This window comes from Salvelinus namaycush, chromosome 14, assembly GCF_016432855.1.
Source record: "Salvelinus namaycush isolate Seneca chromosome 14, SaNama_1.0, whole genome shotgun sequence".
NCBI lineage: Eukaryota > Metazoa > Chordata > Actinopteri > Salmoniformes > Salmonidae > Salvelinus > Salvelinus namaycush.
This window is the reverse complement of record NC_052320.1, coordinates 17,860,337-17,876,255: the sequence shown is the minus strand read 5'-3', so window position 1 is coordinate 17,876,255 and position 15,919 is coordinate 17,860,337. Positions and strand designations below refer to the sequence as shown.

The 15,919-nt window shown below is 45.1% G+C and overlaps 1 protein-coding gene across 1 annotated transcript in view; it reads right to left on the bottom strand.

Moving 5' to 3' along the window:
- Positions 1 to 470: 470 nt before the first annotated feature.
- LOC120058628 (calmodulin-binding transcription activator 1-like) overlaps positions 471 to 15,919 on the bottom strand; it is a 475,337-nt gene continuing 459,888 nt past the window's right edge. The window contains exons 13-25 of the mRNA XM_039007387.1: positions 10,633 to 10,796; positions 10,253 to 10,449; positions 9,958 to 10,036; positions 9,410 to 9,770; positions 8,778 to 9,265; positions 7,797 to 7,975; positions 6,596 to 6,833; positions 5,631 to 5,702; positions 5,385 to 5,405; positions 4,678 to 4,877; positions 3,818 to 3,892; positions 2,960 to 2,990; positions 471 to 503 (exon numbers count right to left, since the gene is read on the bottom strand). Coding sequence (XP_038863315.1) covers positions 471 to 503; positions 2,960 to 2,990; positions 3,818 to 3,892; positions 4,678 to 4,877; positions 5,385 to 5,405; positions 5,631 to 5,702; positions 6,596 to 6,833; positions 7,797 to 7,975; positions 8,778 to 9,265; positions 9,410 to 9,770; positions 9,958 to 10,036; positions 10,253 to 10,449; positions 10,633 to 10,796 — 2,138 coding nt within the window. The remainder of the gene's footprint in view (positions 504 to 2,959; positions 2,991 to 3,817; positions 3,893 to 4,677; positions 4,878 to 5,384; positions 5,406 to 5,630; positions 5,703 to 6,595; positions 6,834 to 7,796; positions 7,976 to 8,777; positions 9,266 to 9,409; positions 9,771 to 9,957; positions 10,037 to 10,252; positions 10,450 to 10,632; positions 10,797 to 15,919) is intronic.

Below are 15,919 nucleotides of genomic sequence, written 5' to 3'. Positions count from 1 at the left end.
ATGTTTCCTTATGTTCTGGCCGGCATCTGCCTCCATCCTTGGCGTCTTATCCTCTTCCTTTGATCCACAGGGACCTTTTCAGACATGTCCAGCATTCCTCTTCCTTTACCGTCTTAAACTTATACTCCGATACTCCCAAAAAGACAAAACAATCCATGAAAAAGTGCAAAAAATGCCATGAAGCAAATGTTCTGCCCCCCACAGCTTCTTCCCCTTAGTTTATAATTCTACACTCTCCAACATAAACAACGTCAGAGGGAAAAGATAAACGTGAAAAATGCTGTTGTTAGAAGTAGAAGTAGAGTCGGCCACGCTGCCGTAGTAGTAGTAATAATAATCGCAGTGTTTTCACTGAACTGTTTTTTTTTCTTCTTCTCTTGTAAAATGTCTTGGGTATAAAGGGACAAAGAAAACAGGAAGAGTCAGGAGGAGAGTGATGTCACATTGTGAGGGGGCTCTTCTGAAGGTTCTCATGTTCCTTGGCCCTTTTCAATTCGTTCACTCTGAAACACAGACAGAGAGACAAAAGTCATTTAAACAGGGGTCTATGACCGCCAACACAGATCACCTCTCACAGGATGATTCTGTACTCTGTCTCAAACCATTCCCGAGAGAGACAGAGAGATGAAGATCGACATAGCCCTTGTCAACGGCACCTGGTGCTGATTTGGAAAGAAAACATTGATAAATCTTTATTTTAACTGGATCTCATCTAGTCTAAATGATTCTGTTAAATCACTACGTCTTATGGCTCACTGAACCCATTCCTTCAGTACTTGATATTCTAATAGGTCAACTAACTTTGAAACTTGAGAATGGTTCTTAAAGCAGTTGGATTTACTTTTAAACTCTTGAGAATATAATGTGATTGGAAAAAGGTCTCTTGATAATTAAACTCTCCAAAACTAATCTCAGGAGAGGAAACAGGAGTCCCTTGACAAGTCCACCAAATATTTGTTGGGCTGAAAGAGACCCTCAAGGTAGGCAGAGATTTACTAATTGGTTTGTATTTGGAATATTGCTATGCACCAAATAAATGACTATATTACTCAAGAATTGTGTGTCAATTAATTTCATCAGTGGAATGTATTATTGCGTCTATCACTAAATGATGAAGTACAAACACAACTGAAAATTGAAGGCATTCAATTTGTGAAAGAGGTGAAAATGTATTAAGACTACAATAGTCTAACCAAACTTGTATTGCATTTGTATTGGGAAGTGACATTACCTTGGCATTCCACTTGTGAACCATGTCCAAACTGAGCCAGAGCCAAACACGACATTATACCCCAGCATGTACAATAGACTCAATAGATCTGACTGTAAGTCACTAGCCAATGACTGTTCCATACCATAATCAATAGACACACCCTGTGGTAATTGTACTACTGACCACAACACTGAGATTGGTGTATATTCTCTGACTCCCTTCGGTCTCTATACTGCTTCTGAGAGAGCTTTTTTCCTCATAGGTAAACAGGACGAGTGGACAATGAGTGGACAATTTGTGGACAATGCAGTCCATTTGACATGAGTTTATACATGTATATAACCCCAATGTCCTTCACCTGGTATCACTGAGCTTAGTGGTGAGCCCCCACAGTGCTGTGTATGTAGGTTTAGTGTTTTTCACTGTGCCATTTCCTCTTCCTCTCAGTCTGAGATGTTGTTCCCCTGAGGTGTGAATCCATTACTGGTACACCCCCTGCTGTTCTAACTCCCTGGAGGTAGAGGGACTTCCCATTGTTTGTGTTGTACTGCTAGTCTGACTATGACCTGCATGTGCTATCACATCACTGTAACCCAGATCATAACAAACATGCATGCTATCACATCTTTATAGTACTATATCTACCTCAACTGCTCTCGGAGCACAGTGACCCATATTCTACAGTATAACATACCCCAACCTGGTCTCAGAGCATTTCCTATTATTATGTATGTAAATCTGAGACACTCCATTTAGTATGGTATGTTACATTTGGTATGGTTACATAACACAGATGGTAACTTTAGGCAAAAACTATATGGATATGAGTGTCTGCTAAATGACTTAAATGTAAAATTATACATTCAAAAGGCACCATTTTCTCAGAAGATTAACTACAGTGTCTGTGATTCATACAGATGATGAGGCTGATGATAACTGTCATATGGGTATTTTTGTCAATATGCCCAAAGTCTTTCTGGAAGAGTAGTCAGAGAGACACAAAGTTTGTACCCATGAGGAATTTCTATCATATTTTCAGTGATGATGCATGTGTATTTGAAGCAGCCCTGAACTAGTGAGGGCTCCCAATGAAATGCCTAGAGGAGCTTTGACATTTTCAGTAAACAAAACCCAGGGGGGTCATAACCCCCTCTACTGTGTCATGTGGGGCGCAGCTGTTTGAGAGAGAACATCCGTACCATAGCATGCCTGGGGGTACATTTTAAAGAGCAAGGCCCATAGAGGTGTCACCAGTCATGCAACATAGTAAACATGATGTGAATAGGCATCTTCATAACCACACAAAACAAAACATATAATAATGAAAATAAAAGTCATTTCCAGAGGGGAGAAAGAGGTGCCTGTTAAGTGTTATGGTGACATAGTCATTCATAAGCAGTGGTTAGTTAGTTTAATAAGAGTAAAGTTACATTTGATCTGAGTTTGAGCTTCTCAGTCAGTCCACCTGTGGCTCCAGTAGGCAGCCTTCATGCAAGCAGGCATCAAGCAACAGTGATGGACAAGATAGAGGGAGGAGGACAGCGAGAGAGAGAGAGAGAGGAAGAGAGAGATGGATGGAGAAAAAGCGAAAGATAGAGGAAAAAGAGGGAGAGAGAAAGAGTGGATGAAGGCAACGACTCAGCAGATAAAACTATTGTTAGAGAGAGAGAGATAGAGAGGCAGAGACATACAGTGTGGACAGGGAAGAGAGAGAAGCACGAACTGAGTTGCTGAGGCTGCACTCACCCGCTTGAACAGTCTATGGTCCATCAAGGGGCTTCGCATAAACAGCAAAACAATACCAGACAGCTATTAGCACAAGTAGGAACTGTGAGGAAAGGAAGGGGGGACGAGGAGAAGAGAGTAGGGGTGCGAGGAGAGGAGGTTAGGGGCGCGAGGAAAAGAGAGTAGGGGGGCGAGGAAAAGAGAGTAGGGGGGAAAGGAAAAGAGAGTAGGGGGGCGAGGAAAAGAGAGAAGGGGCGAGGAAAAGAGAGTAGGGGGGAAAGGAAAAGAGAGTAGGGGGCGAGGAAAAGAGAGGAGGGGGGCGAGGAAAAGAGAGTAGGGGGGAAAGGAAAAGAGAGTAGGGGGGCGAGGCAAAGAGAGTAGGGGCGAGGAAAAGAGAGTAGGGGGGCGAGGAAAAGAGAGTAGGGGGGCGAGGAAAAGAGAGTAGGGGCGAGGAAAAGAGAGTAGGGGGGCGAGGAAAAGAGAGTAGGGGCGAGGGAAAGAGAGGAGTGGGCGAGGAGAGGGCGAGGAGAGGAGAGTAGGGGGGCAAGAAGAGAGTAGGGGTGCGAGGAGAAGAGAGTAAGGGGCGAGGAGAGGAGGGGGGATGAGGAGAGGAGAGAGGATAGGATAGGAGGGGGGTCTCTGAAGTGTTGTATATAACCCCCCAACCCTTTTTATCGTCCAAAAAATAAATAAAATAGAGACATGAAAACAGAGAACTTGTCTTATCAGATCTGTGCATACTCATTCTTGCCATCTAACGTGTAGTAAACCCTTCATATATCTAGCAAATCCCTACGCTGAATGGTTGTGTGTTTGTGTGTGAATATAACAAACCTATTTAAAAAACCCATATGAGTTAGTGTTGTGGGCGGGGCTTACCTGTGGCGGCAGCGGCGTAGAAACCTCATGATCTTCCTGGCAGCCTGATCCTGCCTCTTAGTGAGCAGACTACTTCTACAACACACAAGACAAGAGGGAACACTGGCTTTTTAGAGGGTCCACAGTAAACAAAATACACTGTGGTTGTGTGTAGCTAGTGTAGATCTCAAATTCAACCATGCTTTTAAACTTTATTTTTGGAGATTCTGTATAGCATGGGTACTGTCCTCTCCAGTCCTCAAGAGCCTTAGGCTGCGTTTACACAGGCAGCCCAATTCTGATAATTTTTTTAACTAATTGGTCTTTTGATTAATCAGAACAACTTTGAAAAATATCGGGTGTGAAAAGATCTGATGTGAATGGTCAAAAGACCAATTAGTGTACAAAAATATACTAATTGGGCTGCCTGTGTAAACACAGCCGTAGTGTCTTCATCAATATATACACATGTGCACAGTTCTTGCATGTTTAAAATCTAAATCAGTTATGCATGAGCACAGGAGGACACCATGACCCTGGGGACTCAGGCTCAGCCTCCTGTACGTGTCAGTGTGTGTTACTGTATGTTTACCTGAGTGTGTGTGTGTGTGTGTGTGTGTGTGTGTGTGTGTGTGTGTGTGTGTGTGTGTGTGTGTGTGTGTGTGTGTGTGTGTGTGTGTGTGTGTGTGTGTGTGTGTGTGTGTGTGTGTGTGTGTGTGTGTGTGTGTGTGTGTGTGTGTCAGTGCATTTAGCTACTTGTGCTGCTGTGTGTCAGTGTGAGTGGTAGCTACTTTGTGTGTGTGTGTGTGTTGATGTGTGTGTTTAGCTTCCTGGGCGTGTGTTGTGTGTATGCATCAGAGTGTGTCACTGTGTAAGCATACCTGAGTTTGTGTTGCACCAGGGCAGCGGCGGCTCCTTGCCGGTGTAGCCTGAGCCTGCCAAACTCCTTGTAGCTGCGGTAGTATTGCTGGATCAGCACGGCCGCCCGCCTGCTCTGCTGGAACTTCTTCTGCTCGTGGTAGCTGCGGAACTTACTCTGGATAAGAATGGCGGCCTGCGTCATCTTCTTATAAAGTGCATACTGCCACAAAAAGGACCAGAGAGAGGAGGATATACAGAGTCAGGAACAGGGGGTTGGGAAGACCCAAACGATGGCCTCAAATGCACACATATATTGTATGATTCATACTATTATGGCCAAACCAAACCAAGCCAAACTAGGCTGACCTGGTTAGGCATTCACTACAGTTGCTGGAACCGTGCTGGAAAGGAAAATAGACTAGCCAACATAATAGGGTTTATGTCGGCCCTAGAGTGTGAATCAGGCAATATTACTGGACTTAGGAAAGGTGCTGATGTAGGTTATGAGTATCAATATAACCAAGTCAAGTGTGATAATCAAGTGAAGCTAGGTAGCATTGTTGCATCATCTGAGACAGTGAAAAAAAACAAGGAAAGTTTGACATGTGTTCTACCCTCTGGTGGCTTTGAGTCTGTAGTGACTCTTTTCAAGGAGTGTCATTTTAAACCCTAAATCGTTTTTACAAAAATAACAATTTAAAAATGAAAGACAGTGAAAAGATGTTACCTTCAAGGCTATCCATGTTAGCTTGTAAACAAAGCAAAGGTGAGATTGTGAATCACGAACAGGCATGAACAAGGATCAGCCTGAGCCTAGAAAAATGGACTAAACTGAATAAAGTGAAACGCTTGTCTAAAAGTCCCTAATTAATGTATTACAATCTGTCCTGGATCTAACCAGTATCTGTATGGACAAACATGCAATTATTGAATCTCCATGTGTGTTGTAAGGGGCTGACTGTGCCCAGCTTACCTGTTTGTATTTCTTGTAACAACGCTGAATGACTGCCGCAGCTACTTCCTGTTGCTCTCTGAATGGGCGTCCCTGTGAGAGAGTAGAGTAGGAGAAGTCAGAGGTCAGAGTATTGGAAGTGGTGTAGTAGTCTATTATAGAGGGCCACTGCTCCCTGAGGTCTCTTCCTGGGCCCAGGGCCCTGGTTGTCTGGAGGACAGACAGAGGACCTGGGGTTGAGGACGCTGGGGGAGAGGCTCCATCCTGGGCTGGGAGAGGAGAGAGGTGCCAGCCCAGTGTTGCTCTCCTCCCCAGTCTCAGCTGGCAGAGGGGTAGAACAGATGACTGTGAACGACAGCGAACAGTTTGAGACGTGGAAAGTCATTAAAGCTAGCTATGGGGGATAGGTAGCAAGGTGAGGAAGTGGGGCAGGTGGGGGCGAAGTGAAGCTGGGCGGGGTGTGTGGAGCTGGTTAAGGACAGGCAGCAGCGAGCACCACACACATTTTTTAAAGAGTAAGAGAGAGGGAAAGAGAAAGAAAGGGAGAGAGGGACAGAGAGAGAGAGAGCTTATAGGGAGCAGGGAAGAGGGAGCAGTGCAGTCGTTCCTTAAAGCAAGGCCATGCTGAAACCACAGGGACCACATAGTTTGAGTGTGTCTTAGTGAGACAGATACAGAGAAAGAAAGATGGGATAACATATGAGTGTTAATTAACATATTAACATAATCCATTGATGATTACTGGGTGAGCATAGATAGTGTCTTGTGCACTCAGAACACTTGGACACAGACCAGGATGTAGTTTGGTTCATATAGCAACCTTTCCAGATTCAAGGGACCCATTCATAACTTCCCATTTCACCTGATAACATTAAGGTCAACACCACATCAAAATAGAGTGCCAGTGGAAGTCCTAATAACGTTGCTGTACATTTTTTTGTACAGCAGGTTTGTTACTGTGTGTGGTACCTCATCCCGGCCTGTACCTTGTACTTGCGGAAGGCAGTTTGGACGAGACGGGCGGCCTCGTACAGCTCCCTCTGCTCGGGGTCGGACAGGGTGAGCTGGGCCAAGTCTCTCTCCACCTTGTTGTTAGAGGCCTGGATGAACTCGCTCCAGTCGGCCGGGGAGGGCAGGGTAGGCCTCTCCATGGGCCCCTCCCTCAGGGGAGACCCCCCTAGGCTGGGATTGGAGGATGGAGTCAGAGGTCCACTGTGCAGAGATCTGGAAGGGGAGGATCCAGGGAGGAGCAGGGGATGGTGACAGTTTAAAAAGTAGTCAGCTAAGCGTTGTTATCTGAAGATATATACTGAACAAAAATATAAAACGCAACATGCAGCAATTTCTAAGATTTTACTGAGAATAAATTAATTAGTCCCTAATCTATGGATTTCACATGACTGGGAAGAGGTACAGCCACCCACTGGGGGAGCCAGGCCTTGCCAATCAGAATAAGTTTTTCCCCCAAAAAGGGCTTTATTACAGACAGAAATACCTCAGCATTTGGAGGTCTTGAGGTGGCGTGGTTACACGTGGTCTGCGGTTGTGAGGCCAGTTTGACGTATTGCCAAATTCTCTAAAACGACGTTGGAGGCAGTTTACGGCAGAGAAATGAACATTAAATTATCTGGCAACAGCTCTGTTGAACATTCCTGCAGTCAGCATGCCAATTGCACGCTCACATCTGTGGCATTATGTTGTGTGACAAAACTGCACATTTTAAAGTGGCCTTTTATTATCCCCCAGCACAAGGTGCACCTGTGTAATGATCATGCTGTTTAATCATATTCTTGATATGCCACACCTGCCAGGTGGATGGATTATCTTGGCAAATGAGATATGCTCACTAACAAAGATGTACAAATTTGTGCTCAAAATTTGAGAGAAATAAGCTTTTTGTGCATATGGAACATTTCTGGGATTTTTTATTTCAGCTCATGAAACATGGGACCAACACTTTACATGTTGCATTTATATTTCTGTTCAGTGTAGTTCCAATACACTACTGCTATGTCAAGCACAGAAAATATTTTGTAAAACATTTAGAGTCAGATTCCCAGATCAGAATTAAGCCTACAAATTCTCCATTGCACATGCTTTTTAGACAAGGTATAAGCTTAATTTGCATACAGGAAACCAGACCTAGATCACATTCAGTCCAGAGTGCGTCTCTGTTGTGTTGCTCACCGTAGCTGTATGATGCTGGGAAGCTGCTCCACGTCTCCGAGGTAACTGGCCAACCAGCTCATGGTGTTGCTGACACCAGTACTGTCCAGGGGCACCCCATCCAGGGCCACAAAGTTCTCCCTCTTGATTCTCTCTGGGGTCGCCTCAATGATATGCTCTGCCAGAGTCATCATGTTGTCCTGCAGGGGGAGAATCACCCAGGATTGAGTATACTGTAGATCACACACTTAGCACATTGTCATGTCATTGCCTATTTTCTTGTAAACTCTGCTTTTTGGTTATTGTGCAACATGTTGTTGCATTCTTATTCTCATTGTCTGAGATGTTTCCACATTCTGAGTGTTGAGTGTGCAAGTTTAGAATTCATTCTAGGGAACAATGAACATTAAACATGATCCATGTCAAGACAATGACGTTGAGGATGATTATGTTCATAACGATCACAATAATTGTTATTGTTATTGCTGTGCTGTCCTCCCCCTCATCTCCTAGGCTCAGCCTCAGTAGCAGTGTGACTGTGATGGATGGCAGAAGGCTCCCTTGGCTGTGAGAGCCGATCAATGGATGGAGTTTATTATGTGGTGATGGAGGTTCACGCACTGCCAGGGAGGCCTAGGGTCTGTGTGTGTTTGTGTGTGTGTGTTAACGTCACACGTCAGGGCAACCAGTGGCATAGCCCAACAGAGCTGCAGGTGGTCACTTTCAATCTTCTTGTCATGTTTATTAACTGGCAGTCCAGATTTATAGACTTGATGTTGATACTATGACATGCTACAGATATGGTGGTCTGGTAAACTAGTGTGAATGTAAGTGCAACGAGCAGGCTGATGAACAGGGTTGGCAGTGGAGTGAGTGGTAAACAGTAGAGTAACTCTCTTCACTAAAGACATGGTAAAAAGTACAGTAACTATCTCTAGCAAACTTATGATAAAGAGTAGACTTGAATAAAGAGACAGTGGAGAGTAGGGTGAGTTCACTGACCTGCAGGTTGTCCATCTGCGTCATACAGTCCTGGTTCTCCAGGTCTTCTCTGTAGGAAAACAGCTCAGTGTCCACCATCTCTCTCTCAGCCATCACCAGCATGTTCCCCAGCTGTTCCCTCTGTCTCAGCCTGCTAGCCAGCTTCTCCTTCCCCAGGCTGCTGCCCCCAGAGTCCCCTGAACCTTTTCTGCCTAAGCCCCTGCTGGAGAAACCCTCCCTAGAGCTCCACTTGGCTACCCCTGCTCCTCCAGAGCTTCCCCCACCGGAGAGACTTTTGTCTGGGCTGAGGCCCTCAGGCGACAGGCTTTTGGGGCTGAAGGACAGCTTGTGGAGCTGCTGTTGCTCCAGGCTCAGCGGGACAGACATGGCCTTGTCGGGCCTGGCCTGGAACAGCTCGGGGTTGGGCTTGTGTTTCTTGGCCAAGGGAAGGTCTCGCTGGCACTCACTGCTGTAGTAGTTGGAGGGCTCGGATCTCGGCCTTCTCAAGTCTGCAGAAGGGTTACAAGATACTATTTTAGAGGCATTTAAACAAACTGTATTAACTAAACTTTGTTGTCTAAAGGTATTTTCCATTGCCCCTTTCCCCCACTGATACCAGTGTGGGGCCTCCCTCTCCTTCAGTCTGCATTGACCTGGGTTGAGGTTGGTGGAGGTGGTGGTGGTGGAGGTGCTGGTGGTGGTGGCGGCGCCGCCTTTCTTTCCGCCGGGCACCATCACGCCGTCGCTGGCCCATGTAACCATCCAGCTGTCTGAGGTGGGAACGTCGTGGGGGGTGGGGGAGAAGGACATGCGTGTGGTGGGGGGCAGAGGTGCAGGGGGCTGCTGTTCCTCTCTCTGCAGCTGCTCCAGACACTCGGCCAGCTTGGTGTGGCCGCGGGAGCGGGCGATGGACAGAGGCAGGCGTCCCAGAGAGTCAGGGATGGCCAGGGCCCGTCGGTCCCACTTATACAGGACCACTGCCGCTTCCAGGTGACCCAGGGCACACGCCCACATCTACAGAGAACACAGCAGGGGCACAGGTCAGAGGTAGCAGGTCAGTGGACACCGAGGGATGGCTCTAGTAACTTTACTTTCTTGGAAAAGTTAAACTTCCAAGTGAATTCTTTATGAAAAGCTTTATGGAAGGCTTTATGGAAGACCCTTGCAGTGGTTTCATGAGATAAAGCTCTCTATATCTTACCAGAGGGGTGCAGGAGAAGTGGTCCACATTGAGAGGGTCCACCTCCAGCTCCAGGTCAATGCTGTCTGCATGCTTGGTGCTGGTGGGGCATAGAGAAGAACACTGTTAGACTCTTAGACTAAACTCTGGATAAAATAGATAGATTCGTGCTTTATTGACAACTATTTAATACATTATTTTCTGGTCCTAAACTAGTTCCATAATAGATATTCCTAGGTCCTAGGGTCTCTCTGTACGGTATATTAACATTACCTTTAGAACCAGTCAATAAGAGGCCTCTGAAGTTCTCACTCACCGCCACTTGATGAGTGTCTGGATGAGGGTGGCGTAGCCCTGCCCAGCGGCCAGGTGAAGCAGGGTCATGCCCCTGAAGGTCTTGGAGTGGATCAGGTGTTTGGACTTGGCCCAGCAGGCCCGGTTCATCATCTTCTCACACACCACCACCACACGGCTCTCAAAGCTGCTGCCCGCCTGACCCTGCCCTGACACACACTGACAACACATAAACACAACAAGGGTTACTTTCAACTCCAACACCAACACTTTACAACACCTGACTTCTCAAACAGAAACACACAGTATGTTTTTTCCATGTAATCCTCTGTAAGCCAAATATCTACCAAATACAGTACATAATATTAAATAGCACATTTCCTGTAGTATGATGTACCTTACCTGTGTCTGGCTGTTGTTACCACCACTACCTCCTCCTCCTCCTCCACCTCCTGCTCCTCCTCCTGCACCTCCTCCACTGCTCTGCTGGTGATGGGAGGCCATCTCTGCCATCCGTCTCTCCATCTGCTCCAGGCGCTCCAGGATGGACATTCTGAACTGGTTATCTGCAACATAGAAACATAACACACACGTCAGCATCCATAGACCTACAGTATAATATATGGTCAACAGTGACACCCAGTTAGTACTGCACTGCCGCATGGTACCTATAAAGGCATCTGTAGAAATCAGAAGAACTTTGCAACACAGACACATACACACACACACACACGTCAGCACCTATGGTCAGCACATATCAGTGATCCTGGTCAGTCCTACTAGTGTCTTATGGTACTTACGAAGGCATATAGACGGAATCTGAAACACAGGCACATACACTGAGTGTACAAACACACATGTCTGCAAACCAGTGTCCACTACAGTGTCATATTGTATACATGCTTAACATGTAGGCATTTATACAGAATCAAGCCTATCAGTAAGCACATTACATACAGTATGAGATTGAGTACTGTTCAACCACACACCATGTCCAACCACACAACATGTCTAACCACACAACATGTCCAACCACACAACATGTCTAACCACACAACATGTCCAACCAAACACCATGTCTAACCACACAACATGTCCAACCACACAACATGTCTAACCACACAACATGTCCAACCAAACACCATGTCTAACCAAACACCATGTCTAACCACACACCATGTCCAACCACACAACATGTCTAACCACACAACATGTCTAACCAAACAACATGTCTAACCACACAACATGTCCACCAAACAACATGTCTAACCAAACAACATGTCTAACCAAACAACATGTCTAACCAAACAACATGTCCAACCAAACACCATGTCTATCCACACAACATGTCTAACCACACAACATGTCCAACCAAACAACATGTCTAACCACACAACATGTCTAACCACACAACATGTCTAACCACACAACATGTCCAACCAAACACCATGTCTAACCAAACAACATGTCTAACCACACAACATGTCTAACCAAACAACATGTCTAACCACACAACATGTCTAATCACACAACATGTCTAACCACACACCATGTCTAACCACACAACATGTCTAACCAAACAACATGTCTAACCACACACCATGTCCAACCAAACAACATGTCTAACCACACACCATGTCTAATCACACAACATGTCCAACCAAACAACATGTCTAATCACACAACATGTCTAACCACACAACATGTCTAACCACACAACATGTCCAACCAAACAACATGTCTAACCACATAACATGTCTATCCACACAACATGTCTAATCACACAACATGTCTATCCACACAACATGTCCAACCACACAACATGTCCAACCACACAACATGTCCAACCAAACAACATGTCTAACCACATAACATGTCTATCCACACAACATGTCTAATCACACAACATGTCTAACCACATAACATGTCTATCCACACAACATGTCTAACCACACAACATGTCTATCCACACAACATGTCCAACCACACAACATGTCCAACCAAACAACATGTCTAACCACACAACATGTCCAACCACACAACATGTCCAACCAAACAACATGTCCAACCAAACACCATGTCTAACAACATGTCTAACAACACAGCATGTCTAACAACATGTCTAACAACATGTCTAACAACATGTCTAACAACACAGCATGTCTAACAACATGTCTAACCAAACACCATGTCTAACAACATGTCTAACAACATGTCTAACAACATGTCTAACAACACAGTATGTCTAACAACATGTCTAACAACATGTCTAACAACATGTCTAACAACACAGCATGTCTAACAACATGTCTAACAACATGTCTAACAACATGTCTAACCACACAACATGTCTAACAACATGTCTAACAACATGTCTAACAACATGTCTAACCACACACCATGTCCAACCAAACAACATGTCTAACCACACACCATGTCCAACCACACAACATGTCTAACAACATGTCTAACAACACAGTATGTCTAACAACATGTCTAACAACATGTCTAACAACATGTCTAACAACATGTCTAACAACACAGCATGTCTAACAACATGTCTAACAACACAGCATGTCTAACAACATGTCTAACAACACAGCATGTCTAACAACATGTCTAACAACATGTCTAACAACATGTCTAACAACATGTCTAATCACATGTCTAACCACACAGCATTTCTAACAACATGTCTAACAACATGTCTAACAACATGTCTAACAACATGTCTAACCACACAGCATGTATAACAACATGTCTAACAACATGTCTAACCACACAGCATGTCTAACAACATGTCTAACAACATGTCTAACAACATGTCTAACAACACAGCATGTCTAACAACATGTCTAACAACACAACATGTCTAACAACATGTCTAACAACATGTCTAACAACACAGCATGTCTAACAACATGTCTAACAACACAACATGTCTAACAACATGTCTAACAACATGTCTAACAACATGTCTAACCACACACCATGTCTAACAACATGTCTAACAACATGTCCAACCAAACAACATGTCTAACAACATGTCTAACACCATGTCTAACCACACAGCATGTCTAACAACATGTCTAACCACACACCATGTCCAACCAAACAACATGTCTAACCACACAACATGTCTAACCACACAACATGTCTAACCACACAACATATCAAACCACACACCATGTCTAACCACACAACCTCTCCAGCCAAACACCATATCCAACCACACACCATGTCTAACCACACAACATATCAAACCACACACCATGTCTAACCACACAACATATCAAACCACACACCATGTCTAACCACACAACATATCAAACCACACACCATGTCTAACCACACAACATATCAAACCACACACCATGTCTAACCACACAACATATCAAACCACACACCATGTCTAACCACACACCATGTCTAACCACACAACATATACACCACTCATGTTCCATGATATGCTCTAAGCTCATCTATCTGCTGAAAATAAATGTCATCTGAGCCTAATCGTTATTAATCACAAGTACAGGGATAACAATAACATCAATCATTAACTTCATCACAACAATTGCCTTTAGTAAAATAACCTTTAAGGCCCATCAATCACCCACTAATGGCTACATGCACAGTAACTCAGTCATTCTTAAAAGCCTCTTATCCTACAGTACTCTGTCATCACAGACTAATTTGAAATGGATGATTGACCAGAGAGTGGATGGTGTCCACCCCTACACACGCACACACACACACACACACACACACACACACACACACACACACACACACACACACACACACACACACACACACACACACACACACACACACACACACACACACACACGGCCCTAGACACTCTCTGAGGGGAGTCTGCAGATGAACCCTCACTTCTACTGATGTACTAACTAGTATATTATGACCAAGATTTCTCATTCCTGTGTGTTCTGCCCCACAACATTCCATTGGCTTATATGGTAGAAGGTCTGAGAGCCACTGGACAAAATCAATCAACAAGCACTAGTCCATAGTCCTTTGCATAAAAATGTACAAGTAAAATCTAATGATGAGGACTAATTGGAGAGAAAAACAAGTCAAATGGGTAGAGTAAGAAGCAGGACTGCACTCCATCAATTGTGTTAGAGGTCCCTTTAAACATTCTCAAACGCTGTAATCTGACCTGTAGTTAGAGAGCTTTAGCACTCAGACCAAGTCCATTACACCATATTCTCTTTCACATTTTAGTAGATGCTCTTACCCAGAGCGACTTAGAGGAGATACTTTGGGTACTTTTAAGTGCTTTGCTCAAGGGCACATTGACAGTTTTTTCACCTAGTCAGCTCTGGGATTTGAACCAGCAACCTTTTAGTTACTGGCCAAACCCTCTTAACCACTAGGCTACCTGCCGCACTAGAGGAGAGAACTCTATGCTCAAACAAGCACACACACACGCACATACACACACACGCACACGCATACACACATACACACACGCATACACACACACACATACACCCACACAGACTGCTGTGCACAGACAGTGGGGTGTGATGCCCAGACAGTGAGCCCACTGCAGCAGGAGTGTGGACCACTGCATTAGCATTCCTCATTTAGCCACTGTGAGGCTGTTTCTGTGGCAACATGCTGCCGAGTAACTAAGCGACAGGAACATGCCTCTGTGTATATGTTTTTTTCCTTCCTGCGGCATTGGCTTATTGATGAATGGGAGGGCAAGAAAATAACAGGGCAGAAAAGCACACAATGGAAAAAATATGATACATGTAATTATCCATCACTATGTTATAATAATGGTCATAGATATTTTATTTTTCCAGAGGGGACACTGCAGTAATGAACTTCCTAAGTGGGGAGCCACCACAGCAGGGACCCTTTGACATTTACACTACTGCCGTATCTTGGAAGTCAGTTGAAGGCAGAAGCTCTCCACTCATCGGAGAATGAATGTCATGCTTGGGTTCCCTATAAGTCAATATAGAAAGAGGTCAAGTAATTGTTACTGTTACAAGAAAAAACATACAATCAAAGGCCAGTAAATTACTGCTATTACTGATGATGTGCGGTAGTTAGAAAATAGCAAATGGACGTTTATCCCACACACCCTCCTTGTGTCTCTCCACAGCGCTTATACTGTCACCAGCCAACACTGACACTGTTAAATTACAAACCCCAACAGTGATACCTTTCATTATCTCTCCATAGGTGGCTAAGGGCAAGGTGATGATGAGGGCTGTAGAGGTACATCAGCCAGCCTATACCCTAGTGGTAGGAGGGGGAAGGTGTGGGTGAGAGGGGGTTAGGTAAGTCATAGCCCTGCAGCATGTCTAGGCACCAGGGTTATGCTCTCTGAGAGAGGGAGGAGAGAGGGAGAGGGAGGGAGAGAGACAGTGGCGGGGGCAGGAGGAGGGGACTAGCTGACATCTCTTTGTTCAGACCCACTGCTGCAGTGTGCTGCAGTGCAGATGATGTCATTGCCACCTGATGCCTGCTGCTCTGAATGTGATGCACGTATACTGCAGAGGGAGGGGGAGGAATGGAGAAGGGGAGGGAGGGGAACTGAGGGAGGAGGAAGGGGAGGGAGGAGGGGAGGAGGCAGGGGAGGGATGGAGTAAGGGAGGGAGGAGGGGAGGGTAGGAAGGGGGGGTGAAAGAGGAGGGGAGGGAGG